The sequence below is a fragment of the Lissotriton helveticus genome, chromosome 8, assembly GCF_964261635.1.
Source record: "Lissotriton helveticus chromosome 8, aLisHel1.1, whole genome shotgun sequence".
NCBI classification, from domain to species: Eukaryota; Metazoa; Chordata; class Amphibia; order Caudata; family Salamandridae; genus Lissotriton; species Lissotriton helveticus.
This window is the reverse complement of record NC_136069.1, coordinates 983,291,350-983,318,861: the sequence shown is the minus strand read 5'-3', so window position 1 is coordinate 983,318,861 and position 27,512 is coordinate 983,291,350. Positions and strand designations below refer to the sequence as shown.

Here is a 27,512-nt window from a genome sequence, read left to right as displayed (position 1 = left end):
GCTTGCCTTATGCGTGCCTTTGGCGCGCATTCGTCGCGTCCGCTGCGCTCGTCCGCTGCGCTTCCGGTAGATGCACATACTTTATAGGAGTGAAGAGAAAGGTGGAGGGGCGTGGCTGACCCAAGTGGGCGTGTCTAGTGGCTTCGTAAATGGCGGCAACAAGGAGAAAAGCACTCGCCCGCGGCAGCGATAAATCCGCTGTGCGGGGGGGGGTGCCTGCGCCGAAGGGAGATAAGTGCCCAAGGAGTAGGTGAGTTTTAAAATCAAAGTATCACATAGTAAAAATACAAGCTCTCGCTACTCCCGGCTGTGCCTCAGGAGGTTCCAGTTGTAAATGCCACCTAGCACCCCTCAAAACAACTCTCAATGCAGCTGCCAGAATGGTCACCGGAGTTAAGAAATATGACCACCTCTCACCCACACTCAGAGAACTAAATTGGCTCCCAGTCGAAATGAGGGCCAGCTTTCGGACTGCCTGCCTGACACACAAAGCCTTGCACACAGGGAAACTGGAATACCTGGCATCCAAACTCAAGAAAGACGTCCGGACAAGAAATCTCAGGAGTTCCAACACCTTGCTACTCATCCCCATGAAAACGCACAAACAAAAAACTGCTGCACGGTCTTTTTCGGGGCACGCCCCAAAAATCTGGAACTCCATCCCAGCCGATATCAGGACTATCACTTTCTTTATAACATTCAAAAGACTCCTAAAAGTCCTCTACCTCAACCGTTCCTTCCCGAACCAAGAGCCGCCGCCGAAACGCATAAACTTGCACGCCACAGCCCCTGGATACTCCAATACTACCTACCTCTTCCTACAATCTGCAGCCACTTGTTAATGCTCCATCTCTACCCCATCCTCAGGCGCCCTACAGCCACATGACAATTGACCTGGCATCCTTGGCGTGGTTTCCCCCTATCTTTTTGCCTCTACCTCCTGTATTTGTGATGCTGTGCTGGATTTCGTTTTTGCTGGTTTAGATGCCTTGGACACTCTGCCACTGCTAATCAGAGTGTAAGTGCTCCCTGTGTAAATTGTTATTGTGATTGGATATACATGATTGGCATATTTGTATCACCAAGAAGTCCCTAGTAAAGTGCACTGGGTGTGCCAGGGCTGGTGATGACAAATGCTACTAGTGGGCCTGCAGCACTGATTGTGCCACCCACATGAGTAGCCCTAAAATGGTGTCTCAGGTCCGCCACCACAGTGCCTGTGTGCAGTCTGTGAATTGCCATGTCCTCCTGGTCAGTGTCCCCACTGACCAGGCCTAACCCTTCTCTTTCTGTGCACATTGGTCACACCCCTGGGCCGAGTGCAGTGTATGTGAAAGGTAGAGCATGTACTAGTGCAGGTGACATGCTCTGGTAGTGAATGGCAGCCATTTTCGTTTTTCACTATTGTAAGGCTACCTTGCCCATAGGCTATCATGAGGAATGCTGGCTACAGTGGCTACCAGCATATCTTCCCATAGGAGCAAGGTAGGACATACAAGTCTGGTATCCCTGAACTCAAAATTTAATAACACATCTTTTGAGAAAGGTGGTTTTTAACTCTTGTGTTTGAGAACAGCACTTTTAGAAAGTTGCTGTTCTCTTGTCTGACTTTTCTGTGTGCATTGGCTAATTGGCCTGTTTGTGAATTGACTGTCTGGTTTGAGAGTGACAGAGGCTGGGGAGCCCCGAGGAGGCTGGCTGGATCAGCCCTGGACTGAATGACTGCATTTGCAACTTGAGTGGTGGGAGGAGATAGCACCTGGGACTAAATAGGGCTGTGCCTGCCTTCCACAATGTTGGCTCCACCCAGTGCTGGGCGGCTGACGACCCTGCCCCTTACTCTGAAAGGAAAGGAGAAGCCAGGAAAACAAAGTGCTCAAGGAACACCCAGAACTGGTTCAGACCGGGCTCAGGGCCCACTTGCACAAAGTGAACAAAGACTTTTAGGGGTATAAGTACAGGACGCCTGACAACAGAAAATTAGATCATCCTGGAATCAAGAAGGAACCTCTGCCAAGGAGAAAGCTGAAACTGAAGTAGGAAGACTGTCCTGCTGTTGCTCTGCTGGACTGACCTGCTGTTGCTTTGCTGCCAAGGAGAGGGGAAGGACTTTGCTTGGTGCTGTGACCCCTGTCTTGAAGGAATCTCCAAAGGCCTGAGAAGAGCTGGCTCCCTGTTTTTGAAGACCCAGGAACAAAAGGACTCCACCCCCAGCTTCCCTGAACTCTGCTGAGAGAGTTCTGTCCTTCTTAGAGTGCTTGGGCCAGTTGTGGTGCCTCTGGAAGTTGTACCTGTGTTGGGAAGCTGGAAACCAAGCTTTTAAAGACTTTCTGCAAGTTTTGTCGAATTGCTCGCTTGCAGAGCGCATCCCCGACAGTGCGAGTAAATTCCTTGTGCGCTCATCGGGTCTATCTCAGGACTTCCTCACCTCAATGACACGCAGCTCACTGGGCTCTCTGAACATTTATGTGGGACTATGCCTTTCTAATGTGTTTACAGCTTAATTTCAGTTGTAAAGTGCTCCGATACCCTTGGGTCTGGCCAGCGCTATATAAAACTTCTAAATAAATAAAATAAATAAGATGTTGCATAGCTGTAAACCTTTTCACATGGCATGGGTGCAGACCCTATGGAAGAGCTGTAAGAAATATCATTAAACGTGCTTATTCATGGCCTAATGCATGCTATGTGCCTTGCGCCATGTGCACTGTTTGCAAGGCTATCTAACACATCACAGAGTGATGCCTTATACCCAATATCAGGAGGCAGGGTTATAAATTGTGCCCTTGAGGTGATACAAGTTTAAGGAACTGGAAAAATGGCCTAAGACCACTAGGCCTAGCTACTAACCATGCACAGTGGGAACATTAGCAAGGTACAAGTCACAGGTCTTGGCCAACAATAATTCTCAATTTAAAATAACTTCCCCTCCATTGATGTCCATGTTAACAATGGATGTCCCTGAGGACGGACAGGCTACTATGTGTGAAACAGTGAAACAGTGAAACAGTGAACTGTAAATTGCCCATGTGTCATGGTCATCAGTCCTGCTCATGTCACTTTATATGAGAAATAGACTTGGAGGCATGTTCAATTTGTGTCCATGTCCTACAAATGTCACCATGCACTTTTGAAGTAATTCTACAGAGACAATGCTATGGAGACCACCAAACCACAGTCAAGCTCACCCTAAAATAAAATTTCTAGTAAATTCTAGCTTCAAAAGTTTGGTATAGATTTGGTTGGACCTGGTACTTTTGCAGTGTTATCCCCAAACGTTTTGCCTCCTTCCTCATTTTTGTTTTTACCCGTTTTTGTTAACTTTAGGAAGTTGGACACTTTACAACTGCTGATCAGTCATATAGTTCATATGCTCTCTGTGTAAATTGTGATTATGATTGGCATATTTGATTTGCTGCTAAGCCCCAGTACAGTGCCTTTTTTGTACCCAGGGCCTGTAAATCAAATGCCACTATTAGACCTGCAGCACTAATTGTGCCACCCACACAAGTAGCCTTTAAAATGTGTCTCAGATCTGCCACTGCAGTGTCTGTCTATGCAATCTTTACCTGCCAATTCGACTAGGCAAATGAAGCCACTTGCCAGTCCCTAACCTTCCTTTTTCTTACATTTAACGCATCCCTAAGGTAGGCCCAAGGTATCCCCATGGGCACGAAGCAGTGTATGTGAAAGGTTGGACATGTACTGGTGTGTTTTACATGTCCTGAATGTGAAATTCTGAGTATTTCATTTTTCACTATCGCGAGGGCCACCTCTCACATTGGCTATTGTTGGAGCTGCTTTGAAAAATTTTACAACTGTAATTTTCAATTTGGAACAGCTGGAGAATTCGAGTCTGGGCTCCCTGAGCTTAGAATTTAATAAGTGTACCACATCTCCACAGTCGTGGGGTATGCAGCACACTTATACTTCATTCACTCAGGTTCAGTGAGTGAATCCCAGGATCACAGAACACCTTGATTACACTACCTACTTTAACCAGGTTGTTCATGCACTAGCAACTACTCAGAATGTAATAAGACATCTTTTAGTAAAGGTGGATTTTAAATTGTTTTTTTGAAAATGCAACTTTTAGAAAGTGGGCATTTTCTTGTTTAACCATCCTGTGCTGCTTCCTGCCTGTTAAATCAACATCTGGTGTTAGATTGACAGGAGCTTGTTTGTGCATTTACTCCAGATACATTTTCACAAAGGGAGCTGAGGTGTGCCCAGCACATGCTGATGAACCATCCTTGGCTAAAATGATGGGAGGAGTTGTCACTAGCACCTGAATAAACTGCAGCTCCCCTACACCATGCTGTCTCAACCCCCTGTAGTGTGGCTGAGCCAGGGATGACAGAGCTGATTTTACTGAGCAAGAGAGACTTTCTGAACACAGACTTTAAAGAGAAAAGGGGGTATATGTATTAGACCTTAAACCCCAGAACTTTAGATGACTTCTGGAGTAAGAGGACCCTGCCAAGAAGAAGAGTTAAAGAGCTGACAGCAGGAGTACAGCCCCTTTTCTGTGTGTTGCTTTGTTGTGTTGGCCTGCAGTTGCTGCTACTGACTATGGGCAGTGGAAAGGACCAGACATTTGTCTTGCTGTGGTATCCGGCTTATGAAGATTCTCCAAGGGCTTGATGTAGAGCTTGCCTCCTGTTAAGAAGTCTCAGGAACACAAATACATCACCTGCAACTTCTTTGAACTCCACTGCTGGGAGTTCTGACCTGTCTTGTGCCAATTCCAGTTCTGGGCCCCTGGAGGTTATTTATGTTTCAAAGAATTACAAAGAATTGAAGAAAGGTGCAAAATTGACGCTTTGCCCTTCTTGCAGCTTTATTTTCTGGTGCAGCACCGCCGTGTGGGAGAAAATCACGAAGCACCGCTCCGTGCGGCCGAAGAAACTGACACAGAAGCTGTCAGGGGCCTTAAGAACTGCCACATGCCATGTTTGACATGCCAGGCTCCTAAGTCCAAGACGTCCTCACTGGCTCAGACTCAAGCCCTGCTTTGCGGCTACAAGAAATGTTGCATTGTGGGACTGCGGCTGAAGAAATAGACGCAACGCTTGTTTGCTGCTGCCGCCTTGCATCGCCCTCCAGCATGTCCCGGATATCCACGCATCGTGCCTGTGCACTCACCATCACTGACACAGCCCTCACAGACCAGAACTGTCTTGTAATCAACATATGACTTCCTCCTACAGTCCATATTCGACGCATCACTTCTGTGTGCAGCAGAACTGTTCATTGCCTCCCCAGGAAGTCACCACTGTGTTTTCGGATGCTTCCCTCCTCTGCGGCTGCTTTGCCCTGTGGATTTTGATGCATTTGAGCTACTTTGTGTAAAGTGGATTCTCCAAAACAGCTACTCAAACACCAACTCAGTTAACAAAATACCGACTCATACACCCAGTCACTCACCTGTACAACCACTTATACACCCAGTCATTTACTCAGACAGTCATTCAGACACCCACTTAATCACTCATACCGTCACTCACACATCCACTCACCCACTTCTAATACCAACCACACAGCCACTCACTCACAACACAGCTACTGACATACCCACTCACTCTCGAATATAGCCAGTCACACACCCAGTCATAAATCCATACAGTGACTCACACACCCATAAAAACATCAGTACAGCCACTCACACACACCCTCACACTCAGACACACACAGTCACACAGCAACTCACATAATATATGTTAGAAGTAGTATCACACGTTAGTAGTGCACCGGATCACTGACAGAATATCGACAGTCACAATATCGAGATGACAAAATATCGAGGTCAAAATATGGACTACAAAATATCGACTTCCTATCTTCAAACAGGTAAGTACAAAAATATCGACTCCAAAATATCGAGTGTAAAAAATATAGACTGTCAAAATATCGATTTTTTTAAATATCTTAAAAGTAATTTTAAAGTACTATAATAATAAATATAATTAATTTAAAATTACTTAAAATACTTAAATATACTTAAAATTTATAAATAATTATTGTAATATAAAAAAAAATTGTAAAAAAAATAAAAATATATATATATATATATATATATATATATATATATATATATATATATATATATATATATATATACATATTATTACCACAAATATGCAATATTTTTTCCGTAGGATAGCGAGAGGTTTAAATTTACTATTCCCACTCCAGTGAGTGCAACAGTAGGGAAAGCATTGGTTAGCGTAGGGATAAAAATTACTATTCCAACTCCAGCGAGTGCAACAGTAGGGAAAGCGTTGGATAGCGTAGGGGTAAAAATTACTATTCCAACTCCAGCAAGTGCAACAGTAGGGAAAGCGTTGGATAGTGTAGGGGTAAAAATTACTATTCCCACTCCAGCGAGTGCAACAGTAGGGAAAGCATTGGATTGCGTAGAGGTAAAAATTACTAGTCCCACTCCAAAGAGTGCAACAGTAGGGAAAGCATTGGATAGCATAGGGATAAAAATTACTATTCCAACTCCAGCGAGTGCAACAGTAGGGAAAGCGTTGGATGCCGTAGGGGTAAAAATTACTATTCCCACTCCAGCGAGTGCAACAGTAGGGAAAGCGTTGATAGCGTAGGGGTAAAAATTACTATTCCCACTCCAGAGAGTGCAACAGTAGGGAAAGCGTTGGATGGCGTACGGGTAAAAATTACTATTCCAACTCCAGCGAGTGCAACAGTAGGGAAAGCGTTGGATAGCATATGTGTCAAAATTACTATTCCCACTCCAAAGAGTGCAACAGTAGGGAAAGCGTTGGATGGCGTAGGGGTACATTTTAATATCCCCACTCTAGTGAAAATAAATTAACAATTAAAAAATAATTAACAATTTATTTAAAATAAATACCAATTAATTAATTATCATGTTTAATTAATTATATTAAATTACTTCCCACCCTATTCCCCTATAAACCCACAACCTGCTACTAAAAATAAAATAATATTATTCACGTAATTATCAATTGATCAATTAATAAAAATTAATTACCAATTAACAAATAATTAATTACCAATTAAAAATTAATTGACAATTTATTCTAAATAAATACCAATCAATTAGTTATTTAACATATTTAATTAATTATAATTAAATTACTTCCCACCCTATTCCCCTATAAACCCTCAACCCGCTACAGAAAATAAAATATTATTCACATGATTGTCAATTAAACAAATAATTTAAATTAATTATCAATTAACAATTAATTACAATTAAAAATTAATTGACAATTTATTCAAAATAAATACCAATCAATTATTTAATTCACATATTTAATTAATTATAATTAAATGACTTCCCACCCTATTCCCCTATAAACCCACAACCCGCTACAGAAAATAAAATATTATTCACATAATTGTCAAATAAACAATTAATTAAAATGAATTATCAATTAACAATTACTTAATTATCAATTAAAAAATAATTACCTATTAATTCAAAATAAATACCAATTAATTAATTAACATATTTAATTAATTATAAATAAATTACTTCCCACCCTATTCCCCTATAAACCCACAACCCGCTACAGAAAATAAATTACTAAAATAAAAATATTTATCAATTAATCAATTAAAATTAATTATCGATTATATTTTAATTAATTACCAATTAATAATTAATAACCAATTAATTCTAAATAAAGAATAAATAAAATAACATATTAATTTATTATAATTAAATTACTTCCCACCCTATTCCCCTATAAACCCACAACCCGCTACAGATTTATATTACACAAAAAATAAAAATTACTATTAACTTACCTAAAATTCGATATTTTTGTTGTCTATATTATGTCTAGTCGATATTATGTCCATTCTATATTTTTGATTAGATATTATGTCCATTCTATTCGATATTAAAATTTTAAAGTCGATATTTTGGTAGTCTATATTATGTCTAGTCGATATTATGTCTATTCTACATTTTTGACTCAATATTATGTTTACTCGATAAAAAAAACTCGATATTTTGGTATGCTAAGTTTAACACTGGAGGAAGTCATCAGTGGTGTCATTTGAGATGTTATCAGGAATTTCATCATTGATGTCACCGATCATGTCATTAGTGATGTAATATCTGAGGTCATAAGTAGTGCATTGTGGTGGCATAAGTTATAGTTAGCTCAGGTAATTATTGCTGCTGAATTTCTATGGTTTTGTACAAGTGAAATCTGAGCATAACTATAACATCCTGGTAACCTTTGTTTTTTTCAGTGACTTTCTAAGGTTTTTTTATTTGCCATGTTATTTGTCATGTTCAAAGCTCCTATGGGGATTAACACAGGTAACACACTTTTTGACTCCCCTTTTTCTCGAACCCAACTCAACAGATTACCCCAAACCTTTCCATGTGCAACAAGAATCATTGGCACAAAATATTGTGAACATTTCATAAAGATTTATAAGATGATGCCAAAGATATAGGCAAGTCTAATAAAACTTTTCCTATTGAAACATGGTCGTAACTATAACTACCGATTGGAGATTACCAGTAGATATAGTTAGGACCATTATTCCATTGAAAAAACATTTTTTGACTTGCCTATATCTTTGGCACTGTTTGATGAATCTTCGCGAAAGTGTCACAGTGAGTCTTGTTGTGCATGGAAAGGTTTGGGGTGATCTGTGAAGCAGGGGGTGAACGTAGTGTAAAAAAAGTGTGTGTTTTCCCTGTTAATTCCCATTGGATCTTTCGAAATGCCTGCAGACCGAACCCCTGGATGGAAATACAGCAAATTTGGCAGAAACGTAGATTTGGTACCCCAGATTGTGCTTTTCCTTTTTTGGTGTAAATCTAATCAGTAGTTGTTGGGAAATTTAAGAAAATACTAATAATAGTGAAATCTGTGGCTGCAACACATTCATGAAAAATAATGAGCTTGTGCAGGGAAATGCCGAGCTCTAATTGGCTGCCAACACTTCAACCAGGAAGTGTTGGCAGCCATCTTGAGACTCAGCTTCAGTCGAGTACCCCCCCCAAAAAAAAGAAAAAAAAGAAAAGGGGGCAGGGTAGGAATACCCTGACCCCATAAAGTTGGTCCTGGGGTCCAAGAGGGCCCCGGACAGGCCAAAGAAGCATTTGTTTAAAAACTACCATGAAATTGGGATATTCGTGTCACAGTAAAACAAAAAGAAAAGCACAGGCTCCCTTGCTGGTTTTTAATTAACCCCATGTGGGGGTGCCCATGTGGAACCCCACACCCTAGGGACTACCAGGGGTAATGTTTATAAACTAATATGGAGAGCCCACAGGCCCCCCAGGAGCCCTGGGACTGCCACCTTTCTGGGGCTGGAATAAATTAATGTAAGAGATCCAGCACAGACCCCCAAGCCCTGGGGACCACCACTTCCCCGGGGCTAAACTCCACAATGGAGGGTTGCCATGTAGGCCCCCTCCTGGAGTCATGGGTGGCCCTGGGGACCACCAGCCCCCATGGCCTGCCCCTACTACCTTACGAGGTGCCTACCTTTGGGAGTTAGCTTTTTGCTTTGCTTGGTGGGAGCTGAGAGTTCCCCCCAAGCAAAAGTCAACATAACCCCACTTTCTGAAAGCCAGAGCCGTCAAACAGCTTTGGCTTGCAGAACGCAGACTTTGTATCTGTTCCCCTAAATGCAAATATGCATGCAGTGAAACAGATGAAAACATTGTTTTGATAGACAGGGAGCTGCCTTTCAGCAGGCCCCTGTCTGTAAGAGTAATATCAGCTCACGCAGGAGGCAGGAAGCCAGCTTGGACTGCAAAGGGCTTGAGGCTTCCCTTGTATGCCTATTGCATAATGTGTGCCCCAAGCATCTTCAAGACCCCACTGTCCCAGCCAGTACCCTGCCTCCTGCAAGAGCCAGCACTGCTCTCCCATGGAGGGAGCTGCTGGAAAGATAGCTCCCTCTGTTCAAGGGCAATCTGTTTAATGTCTTTCCCTGCCCGCATGTCTGCATGTCAGTTTACCCTAAGGGGAAGGATAACTTATGGAGAGGGAACTTTAGCACATCTGAGCCTGTGTCTGTTACCAAACAAGTAGAGCCTCTTGAGGCACAGCCCATCTTTTCTCCTAGTGGCGATAATATGGGTAGACCCATTTCAAAGCTGATAACAAGTTTTACAAAAAGGTTAATAAAGAACTAAAGCACATACCTACCACTAGAGCACGAGAGAGACTGGAGATTAGAGGAAATAGCAGTAATGAGTTATCAACAGAGTTGGGGCTCAAAAGCGGCTATCTCCCTCCTGTGAAGACAAGTCTGGCAGGGATAACCTCAAGGGGGGGTGCCCACAAGTTCAAATTCAATGATGTGGGTGCTGATCTAAATGCCCAGACACAGGCCCCAGAAGAAATTCAACCTAGGCTGCATGGAACAATGGATAGTATACAAAGCTCAGGGGTTCTGCCTCAGAGTGAGCACGAGGTGTTGGTAAAGAAGTTCAGCAATGTTAATAATCTCCCATCCTCTGAACTTCCAAAGTACCTAGCACAGGAGGCAATGACCCAAAGCTCAGAAGTGCTGATTGATCTATTGGAAGATAAAGGCTCAGGCATTGAGCTTTGAGTACCAGCTCTCTACTGTTCCTGGGCTACACTCTCCCGACATGCCACTGAGTGTCACAGTGCATGGGAGGGCATATACAGAGGGAGCTGGAAATCCTGGTGAACCCATTATTATCTTAGATGACATTGTGGAGGCCCAGGTGGAGTTTGAAGACCCACCTAAGGAAAGTAGTAGAGCCTCTATATGTAGCCCTCTCTTCGATGATTCTTTTTTGCAGAACATCCCTGCAAATATACATTCTGGAAGTACCTTTTTCAACTTGGAGGCTTTACAAGGTTTTATCATTTCTGAAGCTATGACCGCCCTTAATAGAGTCATATCCTCAATTATTTCACTCTTAGAAAAACCTTGGGAGGGTCCAACCATATTGAGTCACTATTGACCCTGATCCTTCATTCCCTCAAACATGCAGTCAGGAAACAATATGCAGCCTCGCAGACCAACTCTCAAAATGTGATAGATAATTTGATAATCCAAGTGGCAATCTCCTCCACTCAGCCTGATAGAATGGTTAAGAATAGCACAGCGTGCAAAGTTATAACAAAGCAGCCAGTTCTTCTGATAGAGAAATCAAACGAAGAAACTAGAACCAGTTCTACTCTTGAACGACTTAATAATGCCACCAGAAGTCAAAGGATAGAATCCATTTCAAACCCTTAGCGCGGAAGATCACAAATATGTGCCAATAGTAACTGCAGTAGGAAGCTCTGGCCATGCAATGTGTATTCGAGGGAGCCCTACACCACAAAAATTAATGAGTCCACTAAAAAAATTGTAAGCAGCAGGAAGAAAGGCAAAAGAAAAAAAGGATACTCATTAAAGTGGCTTTTCTCTACCTCTAAGGGGAGCAATAAAGACCCGGCCTCAAGCGAGAGCCCGGTAAGCACAGAAACAATAGAGAACACAATCACCCTAGAACCGACCTCTATCCATTCTATTGAAGGAACGAATTATACAAGCAATGCAAATAACACTGCTTGCCTGGAAACAAAGATTGCTTATGCAAAACAATGGTGATCAGGGAGCCACCACCACGTTACAAGTGAAAAAGCTCTTTGCACTGCTCAAAAGGAAAAGGAAATCTAAAAGGAGAGGTTGACTCATCAAAGAAGCTGTTGAGGCACCCCAACTGAGTATGGTAAAAAACTCTGGAATTTCGATAGCTCCCGTGCAAAGCCCGGGTGCCGTTCAGTGGGGGAGTCTGGGAGTTGGCCATACTGGGGAATATATGCCAGCACCCACCCATAACCACCTTGGCCCGACCTTCGTAAGGCCAGTAGGGTAGGACAAATTGGAGAAAAAACTCCCTAGCAGAAAGTACCATTGCAGCCAACTGGGAACTTGATGAGGGTTGTCTGGAATGTATTTACCTTTTCCGGGACATTAGATCAACTCCATTTTTGTATAGATCAAGATTGCTATCCCTTTTTATGCTATCCAGGAACTAAGATTGGTCTTGTCAAGCAATATGAGGACAGTGAAATTGATCAACCAGCAACCTGGGCTAGGCTTAAAAGTGAATAGTGTTTATTACTCCAAGGTTGAATTCTCACTAACTAATGTTGCTAGACTGGTTTTCAGCCATATAGGTGATTTCCACATTATGGGGGTCAACGATTTGCTTTGCACAAGCCCTAACCATGAAGACATCATTCCATCAGGGCAACATGGGATACTAACAGTCTCCTTCAGCACTGAACGCCCCTTTCATTATAATTAATTGGCGGGGGCATTGAAGAGTGACCCGACAAACTTAAATGGAGTAGTCCATGAGAACCTGAGCATCACTGCTTGCAATAAATTCAGAACAATTAAGTTTCCACATCCTGGGATTAATGAAACTGAGGCAGACCATAAATACTGGACAAGGATGGCAGCAGGACTTTCAACTAAACCTGGAGACCCTACCAGACAGGACTCTGATTGAATAAAGAAGAACCTACCTTCTGAGTCTGCTACACCGATTCCAACTGGGATATATATGGCCAGTTTTAAGGACAAGTCTAGCAATGAGTATTTGTATGTACTATCATGGAATATCACAGGCTTGCGTGGTAAAACAGAGGATAAGGACGGGCTGAAGTTTGTTATGCAATATCATATATGCTACTTTCAGGAAACATGGTCCCTCGAGAGAATCAATGAAAAAGGTTTTCTTGAGAACAACATCCAGGCTACCCGCCTTTGGAGGGGTCAGCCTTCAGGAAGGCTTACTCTGTGGGTGTTGTGCAAGCTGAAATACAGGACTGAGCAACTTAGGGTAGCTAAATTGTCTCCCAGTGTAGTACATGTGAGACTCTGGCTCACAGGCTCCGATGGTGGGATGGTTGACATAGGGACTGTTTATATTCTGCCAGGGTGGTCCCAAGAGGTTTAAGCGATTTGGGGGAATTTGGTTTCCTACATCAATACTATCAGGGAGGATAAGACTACTTACAAGATGATAGAAGTAGGCAAAGGGGAGTAGTATATGTTATTGATTTGTGGTGATTTTAATACACAACCTTCAGATGCTATCATTAATAATAATGAGGTCTTAATGGAAGACGGAAGTCTAGGTATCCGTGAGTCAGCTAGAGCAATTGTATATCCTCAAAGAAGCATGGTGCATTCTCTGAGCTCCTAGTAAACTACCAGCTATGCTTTATTAATAGATGTACTCCCTCAGATAGTACTGCCAGGGCAATTTATAACAACGGGGTCAGTCAGTCATTATTTGACCTTCTCTTAATCAATAGAGAACTTCTGTGTGCATAATATGACTGTTGTCAGGAGAGTGGAGAGTGACCACGACCCTGTGGCACTCTGTCTGAAACTGTGCCAGAGAAGGGGAGTCATTGTAAATACCTCAATGGAGAGGAGTTACAGGCATGTGATTACCCCACCCAAAAGCAGAAAGATAATAAAGAGGAGGAGTGTAAAATATTGACATGATCTCCCACTCCTAGAGTATATAATGACTAAGTATGAATGCGTAATTTTGAACTCCCCTTCTGATGATAATGGTGTAATCCTAGCAGCCCATAACAGGATGGTAAAGGAGCCGAAGGCCATGTGGCCTAAGTCCATTGGCCCTAACCCCAAGAGGAGTAAGAGGGTTAACTGGTACGATGATGAGGAATGTCTCAGAATGAAGGGAGTTGTTTCATCTCCCCAAGTATGACGACAGAAGGGCTCAGGAAATAACACAGAAACCAACATTGGGCCATCTATATTGACCAGACACTGTAGCTTCTCATATAGTGCCACCCCCACAGTTCCGATGCAAGATCAAGAGAGTGTTAGCCTTGGGCCTTGTTTGATTGAAGTCCCCATACCAGAGGTCGAAAGAGCCTTGAATAATATGAAGAAACACAAGGCCCCAGGCCCATATCTGGTGTCTATTGATAAATATATACTGCCAGAAGCCGCAACTGTGGGCCAGCGTTCTCACGACAGTGTTTAATTTGGTGGTTGCTGGTAATGCCATACCACCCTCTTAGTACTCAGCTATTATTGGTCCGATCAATAAGAAAGGTGATTGAACTAGCTCAGCTAATTTCCATCTGATCTCCCTCCTAGAAGGTGCAGAAAACTTTGAGGCAAAGTCCTCCTCAATCGGCTGCAGGGATGGGTTAAAGCCGGTTACATCATGACGGAAGTGCATGCCAGTTTTAAGTCACGTATGGGGACTATCTACCAGGCGCTCCGATTATATATCATCTCTTACAAATTTACAGTGGTGAGGAAATTATCGCTGTATTTCTTCATCATCATAATGTTTATTCGATTTTATAGATAAAATCACAAAAGACACGTCATTTAATAACAACATACAAAATATCTGTATCATAGTCATTCATATTTCAAATCTCCCACCAGAAAGCGTACAAGAAAAAAGCAGGTAAAAGGGGAATTCAGCAGCTGTAAGAAAAGTAAGGATGTCCTAACGTGGTTAAACTTGAGCGGTAATCATAATGGGCGTATAAAATTGTGACGCAGGTAACTATATTTCGAGGATAACATAACCCTATTTAATGTGTCATTGATTGAGATATTATCCCAGTTGCAGGGGGACAGAGCTGAGTACTTAAAACAACCCAGAATAAAAGGGACCAGACGTTGGAATAAATGTAAGCTAAAAAAGGTCAACAGTCGTTGTTGATGGCGAGATATATCCCAGGTCAGATAAGGTTCAATATTACTAATTGTTTTCACCAACAGCGCGTGTCACATAGAATGTTTGATTAGAACAACATCTTCACGTTCTGACCTGAGCTTGTCCATAAGTACAGATTCAACCCATTTTCCATCTCCTCCTTTGTCCATGTTGAGTTCCAAAGTTTTAATGGATTAAGAGTGAAGCTGATCAGCTAAGTGATCCATACATAGTTCTTTGTGTACTATTTCGTAAGGTGTGCTTCGGCAAATGCCCAGGAGACTCCTTAAAAAACGTATTTTCTTTGACTTGGAGTGGAGCAACCCGGCCGTATCCCCAGATTCTGCTGCCATAACACACTAAGGGGATACATTTAGCCCTATAAATCTCCAGATGCGATTGGATGTGAGTGAGCCCTCATCTGCAGGAAAAATCTCGGACACCAAATATCGCCCTGCTAAAAGAGGAAACATTTTGATTAATGAGTGAGTGCCAATTGAACTCAGAATCCAATAGAATCCCCAGGTACTTGAAAATATCCACCCTTCTAATATGTAGGCCATCTATTACATAATTCATTGTTTTTGATTTTGATGGGCCAAAATTCATGACGTGTTTTAGAAAAAATAGTGGAGAGGTCAAAACTATTCATAAAAATAATAAAAAGAGAAAGTAGCTTTTTCAGGCTTTTAGCAGAAAAGGCCATTAGTACTGGGTTGTCCACATATAGTAAGGCAGGAATGAGACAGCCGCCTACTCTGGGAGCATCAACACCCGCGATAGTCAGGACCTGCTCTAAGCTGTTGATGTAAAATAAAAATAAAAAAGGAGCTAAAATGCAACCCTGCCATACGCCTCGCTAAAGTTTAAAGTGCCCACTGCATTCCCCATTGGGGTGAAACCTAAAGCTGGCGGAGAGGCTGTTGTGAAAATTACGCAAAGCTTTTATTAAAACTATATTGACATGCATCTGTTCCATTATCGGCCAGAGCTTAGAGCGGGTAACTCTATCAGAGGTCGAGCTGAGGTCCATGAAGGCCAGATGGACGGCCCCTTTCTTGGTCTTAATATACTTGCAGATTAAATGACAGAGATTCAAGGTCTGTTCTATTGTAACCCGACCAGGGCGAAACCCATACTGGAGGTCAGACAAAAAGCCTTGCGCCTATGCCCAATCCGTGAGGCTATTTAATAAGATCCTACCAATGATTTTCACCTCCAAGTCTATGGGGAAAATGGGTCTAAAACAGGCCAGGCCCGATCTATTGCCCTTTTTAAAGACAGGGACTATTATAGGCTGGGACCATGTAGAGGAAAAATGACTAGACACAGCAGAGTTTAAGTGCAGTGTCAGTATCGGGGCCCACAAGTCTATACACTCCTTTTATAGGTCACCAGATACCCCATCAGGCCCTGGTGCCTTGTTTGAAGGCAACTGGGAAATAGCAGCTCCGACTTCCGAGAGGCTAAAAGTTAAGTTACACTCTGTCCGGGGGCCATCTACAGGCTCCGGCTCTTCTTCAAGGCTATAAATGGCCGTGAAATGATCCACCCTGGCCTGAGATGGGATGGTACATGCCTGCTTGGTACGATGGTCTTCATGAAAAGGGGGTGAGTTGATGACACCCCAGAAGGCTGCACCATTTTGCTACTGACTTGCCATCACCAACTTGTCCCAGGTCTCTACTTTGATTTGGGCTTTTTGATCTTCACAGGCTGTCTTAAACGCCATTCTGGTCTTTCTAACTTCTTCCTGATAGTGGGGCTTAGTATGCAAAAGATTCCTGAGGTCCTTATGGGCTCTGGAGCATTGACTGTCAAACCATCTAACCACCCAGGTGGCCGGTGCAACAATGGTTTTAAGAAGTGCCGACTTAATAAACCTGCAAATATTAGTAAATGACGCCAGTATCCTCTGTGGTGGCTCTGCATCTGACAGGCAGGTTTGAAAATCATCATGACATGAGCCAATCAAGTTTGAAACAAAAGCTGATGGAACAATGCCGGCCCACTTTATCCTTTGGCCCTGGTCAGCCAGTGTGGTGTATGCCTGGTAAGAGGGTGTAGAGCTCACTGCTTTATTATCCCAATAAAAGGAAGCAGTTAACGGTTTATGGTCGCTCAGATGATGTTGTAAAACCTTAAAGTCTAAAAGTGTGGTGAGCAGACATCCAGAGACAAAGATATAATCAATTACACTACAATATCGTCCCCCCTTAAAGGTAGGTGTATAAGCCTCCACGGGTTCATGTTTGCTCACCAATAAGTTCACAAGAATAACTTCAGAAATAAGGCTGTTTGCTGCTTCCCCTTGGCGTGTTTGTTTAAAATGTGTCTGGGTACAAATGGCCCCTCAAAATCAGATTTCTTATTATTAAAATAGGAGCAGCACGGGTGCAGGTTAAAATCTCCCACCAACATAATTGGGGAAAAAGGAGGTTCTGACAGAAAAACATCATCCATATAACATTTAAGACAAGCCATAGCTTCCATTTCATCTTTCAGGGAAACTGCATTATAAAAATTGATAAGGAGCAGTCTATGTTTGTTAGAGAATATTAAAAAGGTGCCCAGGATAGTTTTACGTTTAGAATGTATCACCTGAACTTTACAGTTAGATTTTAATTAATTTAATTAGGGTTGAGAGGCCACCACTAGCATATCCACTAGAGGAGTGGGTAGCTAAAACTGAATGGGAGAAATAACCATCAAGGTACCGGCAACCCTTGATGTCCCATGTTTCCTGTAAACAGATCAGACCAAAGTTCTTCAGCAAGTCAAGCCAATCGGCAGCAGATAGTTTGCTCTGGATCCCGGCTATATTCCAGCAAATGACCTTGATAAAGTCTTGAGTCACAATCACAGAATCCTTAGTTGGGATGGCATAAGTTTGAGGGTCTATGATGGGAGTAGAGTCCAGTCAATCTGGGTCATCGAGCTCGCTCAATCGGAGGAAACGGTAGCTCAGGAACAGTGGAGTGGTGTTAGATGGGGCTTGTGTATTTGCAGAGTGGCACCGTAGCTTTCCCTGTTGCAAGGTCAAATGACTCGACTCTTCTGACCCCAATGTTGGAATTACTGGGGGGGTAAAAAAAAACCTGTGGGAGAGCTGTTATACAGTCAGATTGTGTACCCATCGAACCTAAGGCACGAAAAATTAAACACGCCTCCAGGGAGTTGTTAAAGTTCACTATAATGCAATCTCCCTACGCCGTTTTCTGAGCGTGGCCAAACCAACCCACCCTACAGGCCATTATAATTTTCTATGCCAGTACCTGTATGTGGGATATAAAGCATTAGTCCTGGTTGCCAGCCAGTGAATAGTCTTGTTTTCAAGTTGATCAAAGTTTTCATCTGCCCCCTCCTCAAAGGGGGCACATCCACCAATACAATAACGTAGGTTGTGGCTGCCGGGGGCAGCTGGATAGTGGTATTGGAGGGGCAGTATGTCAGCTGTGAGTTTTGAAATGTGGCAGCAGCTGAAAACTCTGTGTTACTCAGGCTTCCCTGCTAGATGGCCGTACCAGGCACTTGCCGCCCAGAGTTAGCCTCTGTACCCTGTGGAGAAGTGTGGCTCAGGGGTTAGAGGCAGCAGACCCGGAAGCTGAGATCGGTCCTGGACCAGGGTTCAATTCCCCGCCTCGGCGGGTCTTGGGCTAAAAATTCCACGGACTCGATAATTATCGCCCCGGTGCCTCCTCGACTCACAGGTTCACACTCTGCGACTCTGGGCAATAGCTTGCTTAATCTCCACAACGGCCCCTCGCGGCGGGATGCCTGACTTTCACCTTGTGGATACCCTGCTATCTCACAGGGGAATACCAGGAAGGGTTCCCTAAGCAAGCGCCGGGAAACCCACTGCGGGTAGCTGTGCGCTATATAAGCTCAACTACTTTTACATTTACCCCACGGCACATCGGGTAAGTTGGGAGTATAAGATCGCAAAGGTGGTTGTGGAGAGTTATGCCGTAAAGACCTGGCCTGAGCATGAGATCAAGGTGTTACTTCTACCCTTCTGCTGGCAGTGACATCATGGGGGGAGTACTCAGGCCTGCACTCGAAAAAGTGTGCTGGAAATTGGAAAGCCAGCTGCTTATACTTGAATATAGAGCGTCCACTGACCTCATCAGTAATCCAACTGTTTGCTCAAGTACAGAAATCCAGATGTCAAACATATTTAGGGCTGAGATGATCTTCATTTCAAAGTCTTTAAAGGATGCTAAAAAGCTATCAGCTGGGGTATCCTGCCACGTGACTACAATATAGACCGCTGCAGGAGTAGATGGAGCATGCACACGCTCTGGGATAATCTTCCTGCTCGATTTAGTAGATACGGGCAACCCCGGGATGGAATTTTTGCAACTGGTTCCCTGTTTGCCTTGTTTGGTGGGGCATTTCAACAATAAGCCCCTTGGAGTGGGAAGCGGATCTGGTGCATTAGAGGTGCAAATTACGGGGTCAATGGCAATGGGGAGAGGGACAGGAGGAGGGCTGGTTGTATGGTTGTTTGGATCAGCCGGACCCTGGTCAAAGTACTTGCCACTTGATTCTCAGGGGATATGGCTTGATGGTTCCCCGTCAGCTCTATTTCAGCACTGTTAATCTCTTTAGACAATACTCCCAAAGCCTGGTTCAAGAAGGACAGGATTGATGTACTGGCTCTTGAGCGTCTGTCACCCCCATTTGTGGTTTTCGCCTTTCTTTTCCCCATGCTCAAAGTTCATAAACAGTAAACTGTGGGTGAATAGACCAGAAAAATAGTGAACGGTGCAGGGAGACAATAGTATACGTAGTCAGTCACTGCCTGCAGTATACACCAATATCCAGAAGGCCAGAAGAAAGGGGGGTGGCCCAACCGTCCTCTTTCGATCTCTGACGGGCTAAGATGGGCACGTCTTGGCCCAGTCTTCGCTCGGGCACACGGGAGTCTGCCCCTTGTCACCACCGGATAACCGCTCCTGCGCAGTGGGAGCCTGAAAATTTAAGTGCCTCTGGGAACAGGAACAGCTGTGAGGAGGAGGCAGCAGCTGCGGGATACTCTCTGAGGCTTGGAGTCCGTCCCTTGTCACCACCAGATACTGCTGTATTTAATATTTGTAGATCTGAAAGCAGCCTTCGATTTAGTCGACCGAGAGAAGCTCTAGAGATGCCTGGTAGACCTAGGAGTTGATACTAGTAATGGCCATTATGACCCTAAACACCAGTAATACCGCTAAAAGTACGGTATGGGCTGGGTGGGGAGTGCATAGGATCTGTCGCATTCAAAAAAGTTGTAGGGCAGGGGTGTGTGCTAGCACCCTAACTTTTCAGCCTCTTTTTAAATGACGAACCAGACTATTTGATGGAAGAGCCTTTAGACATCCCAACTATAGCCCATAAGAGGGTTTCGATATTATATACAGATTACACTGTATTCATGGCACGAACAGAAAATGCCACCCATAGGTTATTACTACGTTTTGTGGAATATTGCAACAAAAAGTATTTGACCATTAAGAGAAACAAAAAGATTATGGTACTGAGGCCCTCTCCAAGTTTTAGGTGGAAACCTTCAGTTGGATTATCTGGGATTCTGATTTTAAGAGTATTTGCACTGAGGCATCTAATTACAGAAGACACTTTAGCTTTGAGACAAATGGCAGGAGCAATTTTAAAGTTTAGGTATAAGGCCAGTGCCAGAAGCATTAATGTAATTCTTCAAATATATAAGGAAAGGGCAGTAGTGGACGCATTGTATGGGGCGGAGCTATGGGGGCATGTGAAATCTGTTCACTCCAAATAGCTGAGAACAACTTTCTAACAGCTCTGCTGGGGCTTGAACCAAGCGGTACAAAAGGGGTTGGTGATGGATGGAGCATCTGAACCAATCAAACACTCACACCCAGTTAACAGATCTGGGTTTAATCCATCACCGTTCTTTAGCCCACTCTGCCACCCCAGCTCAGACATGGCCATATGCAAATCAGTCTGAGCCTGTGCCTCGTGGGAACAGTCCAGCCCGAACTGCCAAGCCATGCCTTTCCTGGACCAGAAAGAAGCTTCCTAGGACCGGTTTCTGGCATTTCAGCCGTCTTCAGCCAGGTTTGCTTGAATCCAGTGGCAAAGTGAGCAAGGGACCCACGTCTGAGCATACCCTGCCAACTTATGGCGAACAGAATGTTATTCTGAACACATGCATATAAAAAATGCATGGCGTTGAAGCCAGCTTCTATTATGAGCAATTATTTCTGTAACACCTGTGCCCCCCCCCCCTGCTCGGAATACCTGAATGTGTTGTATACCCAATTAAAGCAAACATTGTATATCAAATCCAGGCTGGGTATCGGTTGCTGAGAGATTTGACCACTGCGATTGTAGCTCTGGAGGGATAGACAACCTCACCCTCTTTTTTCTGTTTTACAAGAAATATGATGTAGCACGGAGGTGATTGCTCCTGCTGCTTTTCAAATACCATGTGGTTTGATGTGTTAAATCAGCAATGTGCACTAAACCAGATGACATGTAGATGGTTAATTCTGTAGTATCATTTCTATGGGTTTCGTGGCCTAGCCTGAGAGAGCTACCTACCATGTTACCATGTACATTGCACTTTTTCATTCTAGGTGTGGGGGTAGTTTGTTTATACCGGACATATTATACCTCCCAAATGTTTTTATGCTATTTAATTGAAAGTGATGTATATGTTTTTTAAGCTGTAAGCCACTGATGGAAAAGTGCACTTTTATTGTTTCGCTGCACTTGCAGGTTTACATATGTGATGAATTTGTTGACCAATGTTCTTGAAATACTGGGGCAGATGTATTTAGTAACCATTTTGCAATTCCCTAATTGCGATCCTTACAATTTGCAATTAGGAAATCGCAAAACGGTATGTATGAAATTGTGTTCAACACTTTCTACAATTCCTAGGGGGTCGCAAATGACCTAACTCTGAATATTAATGAGGTAGTTTGCAATTTGTGACCCCCCTAGGAATTGCTAAAATCATGGGGGTCAGCAGATCACCATGTCTGTGATTCCTTTTAAATAAAGCAAACGTTTTTTTAATAAATACAGCCCGTTTTCCTTAAAGGTAAACAGGTTATATTAAAAAAAGAAAAATGTAAAGTTTTATTTTCCTTTTTTAAGAACAGGCAGCTGCTATTTCCATAGGGGGGGGATTTCCTTGGGACCCCTTCCCATTTGTAAATGTGTTACCACCTACTTGAAGTAGGTGGTAAAATGCAAATGTTCTGGAACTGCATTCATAGTCACAAAACGTTCATAGATACCATTACGATTCGGTATTTGTAAGGGACGCCCTGAACACGCTCCTTAAAAATACCAAAATCTCACACCCATTTTGCGATTTGGTAACAGGTTACCAAATTGCAAAATAGGTTTTGATACATCTCAAGAACATTTTTTGCATTCGCAAATGGGCTGATTCTACGAATCGGCTCGTTTGTGAATGCAGAAACTCTTGATACATGTTGCCCACAGTGTGTAAACATTATTTCGCTGTTTAGTGGATTGCTTTGTGTATGTCTTTTATCTGGCGTAATTTTGGTATGTCCAGCGTTTTTACATCGTCGTTTTAAATTATTGTGAGGCTGACAGCTGAAACAATAAATTAATAAATAAAGATTGGAAACACACGCAAAGCCAGGTGAATTTGGTCTCTGCTGAACCTCATCCCTGAGATGAGTGTCCATGTCAAAGCTTCTGGGAGCTATCTATAGGTGAACGTACTCCTTTCACGGATTGAGGCTTTCTTTTGCAACCAAAAGCAAGGGATAGAACGGTTGCAACCTTACCCAACGCCTGTGCATGCCAATGGGCAACATTTAAACCTATTCCCCTTTTTAGCTTGTTTTTAGCCTGGATCAATTGAATCTTGCCACTGTCAATGGAGCCCACACTGACAGGTCAGTTAGGAACACAAGCAATCACAATCTCTAAGCATCAGTTGTGTTTTACTTCAACTATGAGAGAGGGTAACATTCTTCCTATGACACGACAAGGTCAAGGGGCCTCATTTATGAGGCCATGCGTGCCTTTTACGCTGCCGGTGCGTCACTTTTTGTGACGCACCAGCAGCGTAAAAAATGTGCCTTGTTACACCATATCTACAAAGTGACGCATCTAGGTAGATGCGTCACTTTGTAAACCCTTGCGCTACATTATACCTACGCCAGGTATAATGTATGCAAGGGTGGCGTATTCATGCAAGGAAGGGTCGTAGAAGTGACGCAGTGAAATCTATGAGATTTCACTGCGTCACTTTTAGGACACCGTTGCGTCAAAATCTTGCGCCTGCCTCACAGCAGGCGTAAGACTGACGCAGGCCCTTTCACATGGGGCTTGCCCCATGTGAAAGGACGCATTGCTGGAGTTGCGTCACTTTTGTGACACGCTCCAGCAATGCGTCACTTTTGCGCTTACAGATACGTCAGAAATACTGACGTATCTGTAACTCCTTGCGACATGATGCGTCATACATTAAATATGACGCATCAGGATTGTCGCAAGGAGTGCGCAGTGAAAAGTGACGCATCGCTGGTTTCACGCAGCGATGCGTCACTTTTCATAAATGAGGCCCAAGACCCGCATAACAGTCCATCCAAGCGTGACTCCATTAGGCATCAACAAGACGATTATAATAGAGGCTGGATAATTCTTAAATGACAATTTCTCTGGGTGCCATTTCGCTGTCTGTACCATCAGAAAAGGAGTAGTGGGCACACAAGACAGAAATCAATCTTCGTCTGACACAGCAGGAAATACCAGCGTGATCTGCTGGACTCTGCCTTCTCTAAAAATGACCCTAAGCATCCCCAGGCGCATTCATGCCTTGCTAGGCCTCGGGGGTGATGTGCAGCGTGTGCCCTATGGCACAATAAGTGTACAACTCTTATTTACCTTGTTTGCATATAGTAATATAATTTAGCATCGGATATTTGTGTAATGGCCGTCACATTTTATGGGAAAAGACTAATGAGTTGTGAAATGATGATGACATTAGAACAAGCAGGTCTAGCGAACAAGCCATTTTGGGTGACTTATGCCCAGAGAAGTTTTTGCTTGATTAGAGATTTGAGTGACTGACGCATTGATATATGTCGTATTCAAATCTTGTCAATTCATTTTATTCTATTTTCACACTGCACCAAGTGACAGACAAGCTATCGGGTCGTCGTTTTTCCAAAACAAATAAACTATGGCTAACCTCCAGAGTCTTGCACTTTCCCGCCAGTCTGCTGCAGAGTCGCTGGTAGCTGGAGACCAGCACGTCGAGCTCAGTCCTTAAGGCATCGTGGGCTGCAGGTGGAGCCCTTGCTATAAAAGTGTTTACAGAGTCCTTGAGGTGATTCACTTTCGTCTCTTTCTGCGAGGCCTCCTCCTTTGCTCTCTGAAAAGAAGAAAACATGCTCGTTATATATTGTAGGCTGGCTGACAAATGAAATCTTGTCAGTGCATAACAGTTGGAACTGCACGTTTATTTTAATGCATTGTAAATGTTCTTATGTTTTATAGGGAAATTTGCCACAAATAGAATATTCCAATGCCTCAGCAACACCACTGGCTACAAAATATATTCTAATGTTGAAATTACCTACAAGGCAGTGGTATTTCTGAAGATATTAAAACGAAGTGTTTTTTTTAGCAAAATCTCTCAGAGATGAGAGTTAAAAACTGGGGAGATGAACCTGTTTCTCATTTGAATAGAGTGCATATCCTTTAGGAGATACAAATTGTATGTTTTCAAGGGGACATACATGACGCCTAGATAAAGGCTGGTAATTTATTAATAAATACATATATCCAGTTCCTACATCTAGACCACTTTATTTGGATATTTATATTGTGTAAGGTTTAAAGACAAATAGCAGTGGACCTTATGCATGAAACATTTTGATATGTGTTCACCTATGGAAACGAATATATAGAAAAATAAGTAATTCAGGGAAATAAATTGCAGAGCTATACTACTTTTAGAGCAGACCCACTGCTACGTACCACCATCAGTTACCGTTTGATGGGTAATTTAAATTTGAGGTACAACTCAAACAGTCACAGCTTGCAGAATTCCCATAAAAATTGAATCCTTATAATAATCATGTAATTTTTGTAATCACAGTGATTCCATTCATTGTCCACATCTAAATCTTGGGTCTATAACCTTTACAGTTAATGTCCTTTATCACAGTAGTAGTCTCTCTCTAAAAAAAGGTTTTGATATGTTGATATTCTCGGTTAGTATCTATTCGCACAGCAGAGTAATGAAGTTTAATTCACGTCAAAGTCAATTCAAAATAAACTTTATTCGAATTTCGTTTGAATACATAAAAGTATGTCTACCATAAAATCAGGCATTATTAAATAATTGATTACTTTGTACATTAAGATATATTTCGCATTTTATCAATTCTATTAATACAAGCAAACTGAGCTTCTTCTAAATGTCTTACACCCCTAAAGAGCTTTGCTTATTACTTATTTTCATATCGCATCTCACCATAGAGCGATTTTCTTCTCTTCACTGCTTGGGAGATGAAAGCTGATAATAAGCAACAAATAACATCGCTGTCAAGTTTACACAAATAATTAAAAGCATCTTGATAAAACAAACAACGCTCATTTAAAAAAAGAGGACGAAATAAAAATGCTTATAATATCAGCATAAAACTTAGGATAAAATGAACATTTGACTTGGTAGCATATGCATTGCATGGGCACCTAGGTAGATTTTTTTCTCAATGCCTCTTTCTTACAGAACACGACTAAGTGATGTAAAATTCCCTGCTAGGATCAGATTAAATAAAATCACCTTTGAACATTTGTTAACCTTATAAAATAATCTTGTAGTCCTTGCTGTTTTGGGCCTGCCAAATATCTTGCCACTGACGTTTCTTTAGCTCCCTTCTTTCTCTAGCATGTCTACATTTTTAAGGAAAAGCTCTTTCAATTTTGTTTTTTACCAAATCGTAGGATGTTAGTAGGACTTCTAATTTACACATCTTCCTATTCTATCTTTAGTGATTTATCAATATACATCAACTAGGTAATACTGTCGTAATGCGCAAGAGTAAGACAGCCTCTAATAACATCCCTTGAGTTTTGGCTCCTTTCTTGCTCCGTATATTGTACCAACCAATAATCCAACTAACAGATATCAGATCTTCTAAGTAACTATGTGTTGTAAATGCAGGTTCAGAGCTTGATACGGCCAGTAATCTTCATAGGAAGGAGTTTTCAAATATCTGTTGCATAGATGTATCAGTTAGTCCCCAAGAAGGTACTCCACACGAAACTGTTGTTATACATTTGCTTTGGTAAAGCTTTAACAAATAACTAATAGGTGTATTTCCTATTTTCCCTGCAAATCAAAATATTGCTTCAGCAGATCTGATAAACTTGAGTGGTGTCATATCTAAATGTGGGCGCCGGGTAACATTTTGGGAAAACAGGATACCCAAGTAACTAAATCTTTGGACTTCTAGTCTAAAATCTCTCACAAATCAGGGATTCTTTTTAGCCTTCCCCTGTCCACAGGTCATCACAAAAGTTTTCTTTAGGTTTACTTTTACATTTTTGCTCCATACATAAGACAAATGAGTTAATCAATTGCTGTAAGCCATTTGTGGTTCTTGATATTAAGACTGCGCCGTCAGCATATAGGAACAATGGGGTATGGCAGGAACCAACTTTTGGTACATCTGCTCTCACCTGTTGTCAAGCTTTATCTACCCCATTAATGTAAAGGAAAAAAAGGAGGTGGGGGCTAGGACACAGCCCTGCCTAATTCTCTTGAAACCGTAAAACTGGCAGTGCATTCCCCTCAGCCCCATACCACACCCTCACTGTTTAGGAGGAATACATGTTCGCCAAATGTGATATAATTTCTGCTGGGGCGCCCATATCTGCCATCGTCTTCCACAGTATAGTGTGGTCAACAAGGCTTAATTAATTTAGATTGTCTACCTAAAGAAATTTATATTCTGGGTCTTTATGATAAAATTTGTGCCAGACATCGGTTAGCCCATTATTTAACACCAAATCTCTAAGTGCTCTATAAGTTCTGATCTTACGACCCATATAGCTCCTTCCTGATTTGATGTTCCAGTCAGCTGACAAATTAAAATTTAAGTCCCCACATAATATTATTGGTTGTGTCCAAGTAGCTAACTCTGTATTTATAGTATTAAAAACTTCAGCATCATCCAGATTGGGGCCATACATACAACATATAGTGAATTTACAACTTCCAATTATTAGTTCAGCAAGCCCCCATCTGCCCCATTTATCAGCTGATGTTTTCAGACACTTCCCAACTCCCTTTCACATACAGATTGCGACGCCTCTTTTTATACCCATTTGTTTAGATGTAAGCAAGACATCCAATCCCAAATTATCCAGAAGAGAACGCTTGTCCCATGCAATATGAGTTTCCTGAATGCATAATAAATCAATGTATAAAGTCTGGAGCATTAATCGAAGCATCCCGATCTTTTTTAAGTCATTAAGGCCATTAATATTAATTGTACATATTTTCACCTTTTTATCCATATTGAGAATGATAATAAAGAAAAAGAAATGTTAGCAATCATCAACAGTATATACTCTTCAATATTAACATTTGAATGCCTTGTGTACATCCTTGTATTAAACACCTCTGCCTTACACCCCCACCACCAACCCTTACCTTTACCCACCCCCACCCTTTTCCCCAGAGCCCCTCCCCCCACCCTCCCCACTATAGGAGGCACAGGAACTAACAGTTCCTGAAACGTATGGGTGCCGCGTCCCT

General features: G+C 42.4%; 1 protein-coding gene across 7 annotated transcripts in view; it reads right to left on the bottom strand.

Annotated features, from left to right (window-relative positions):
* DMD (dystrophin) overlaps positions 1–27,512 on the bottom strand; it is a 6,826,337-nt gene that overhangs the window by 4,557,267 nt on the left and 2,241,558 nt on the right. For all 7 annotated transcript variants that reach the window (XM_078657819.1, XM_078657824.1, XM_078657821.1 and 4 more), the window contains exon 27: positions 23,931–24,113. In XM_078657819.1, the coding sequence (XP_078513945.1) occupies positions 23,931–24,113 (183 nt within the window). The remainder of the gene's footprint in view (positions 1–23,930; positions 24,114–27,512) is intronic.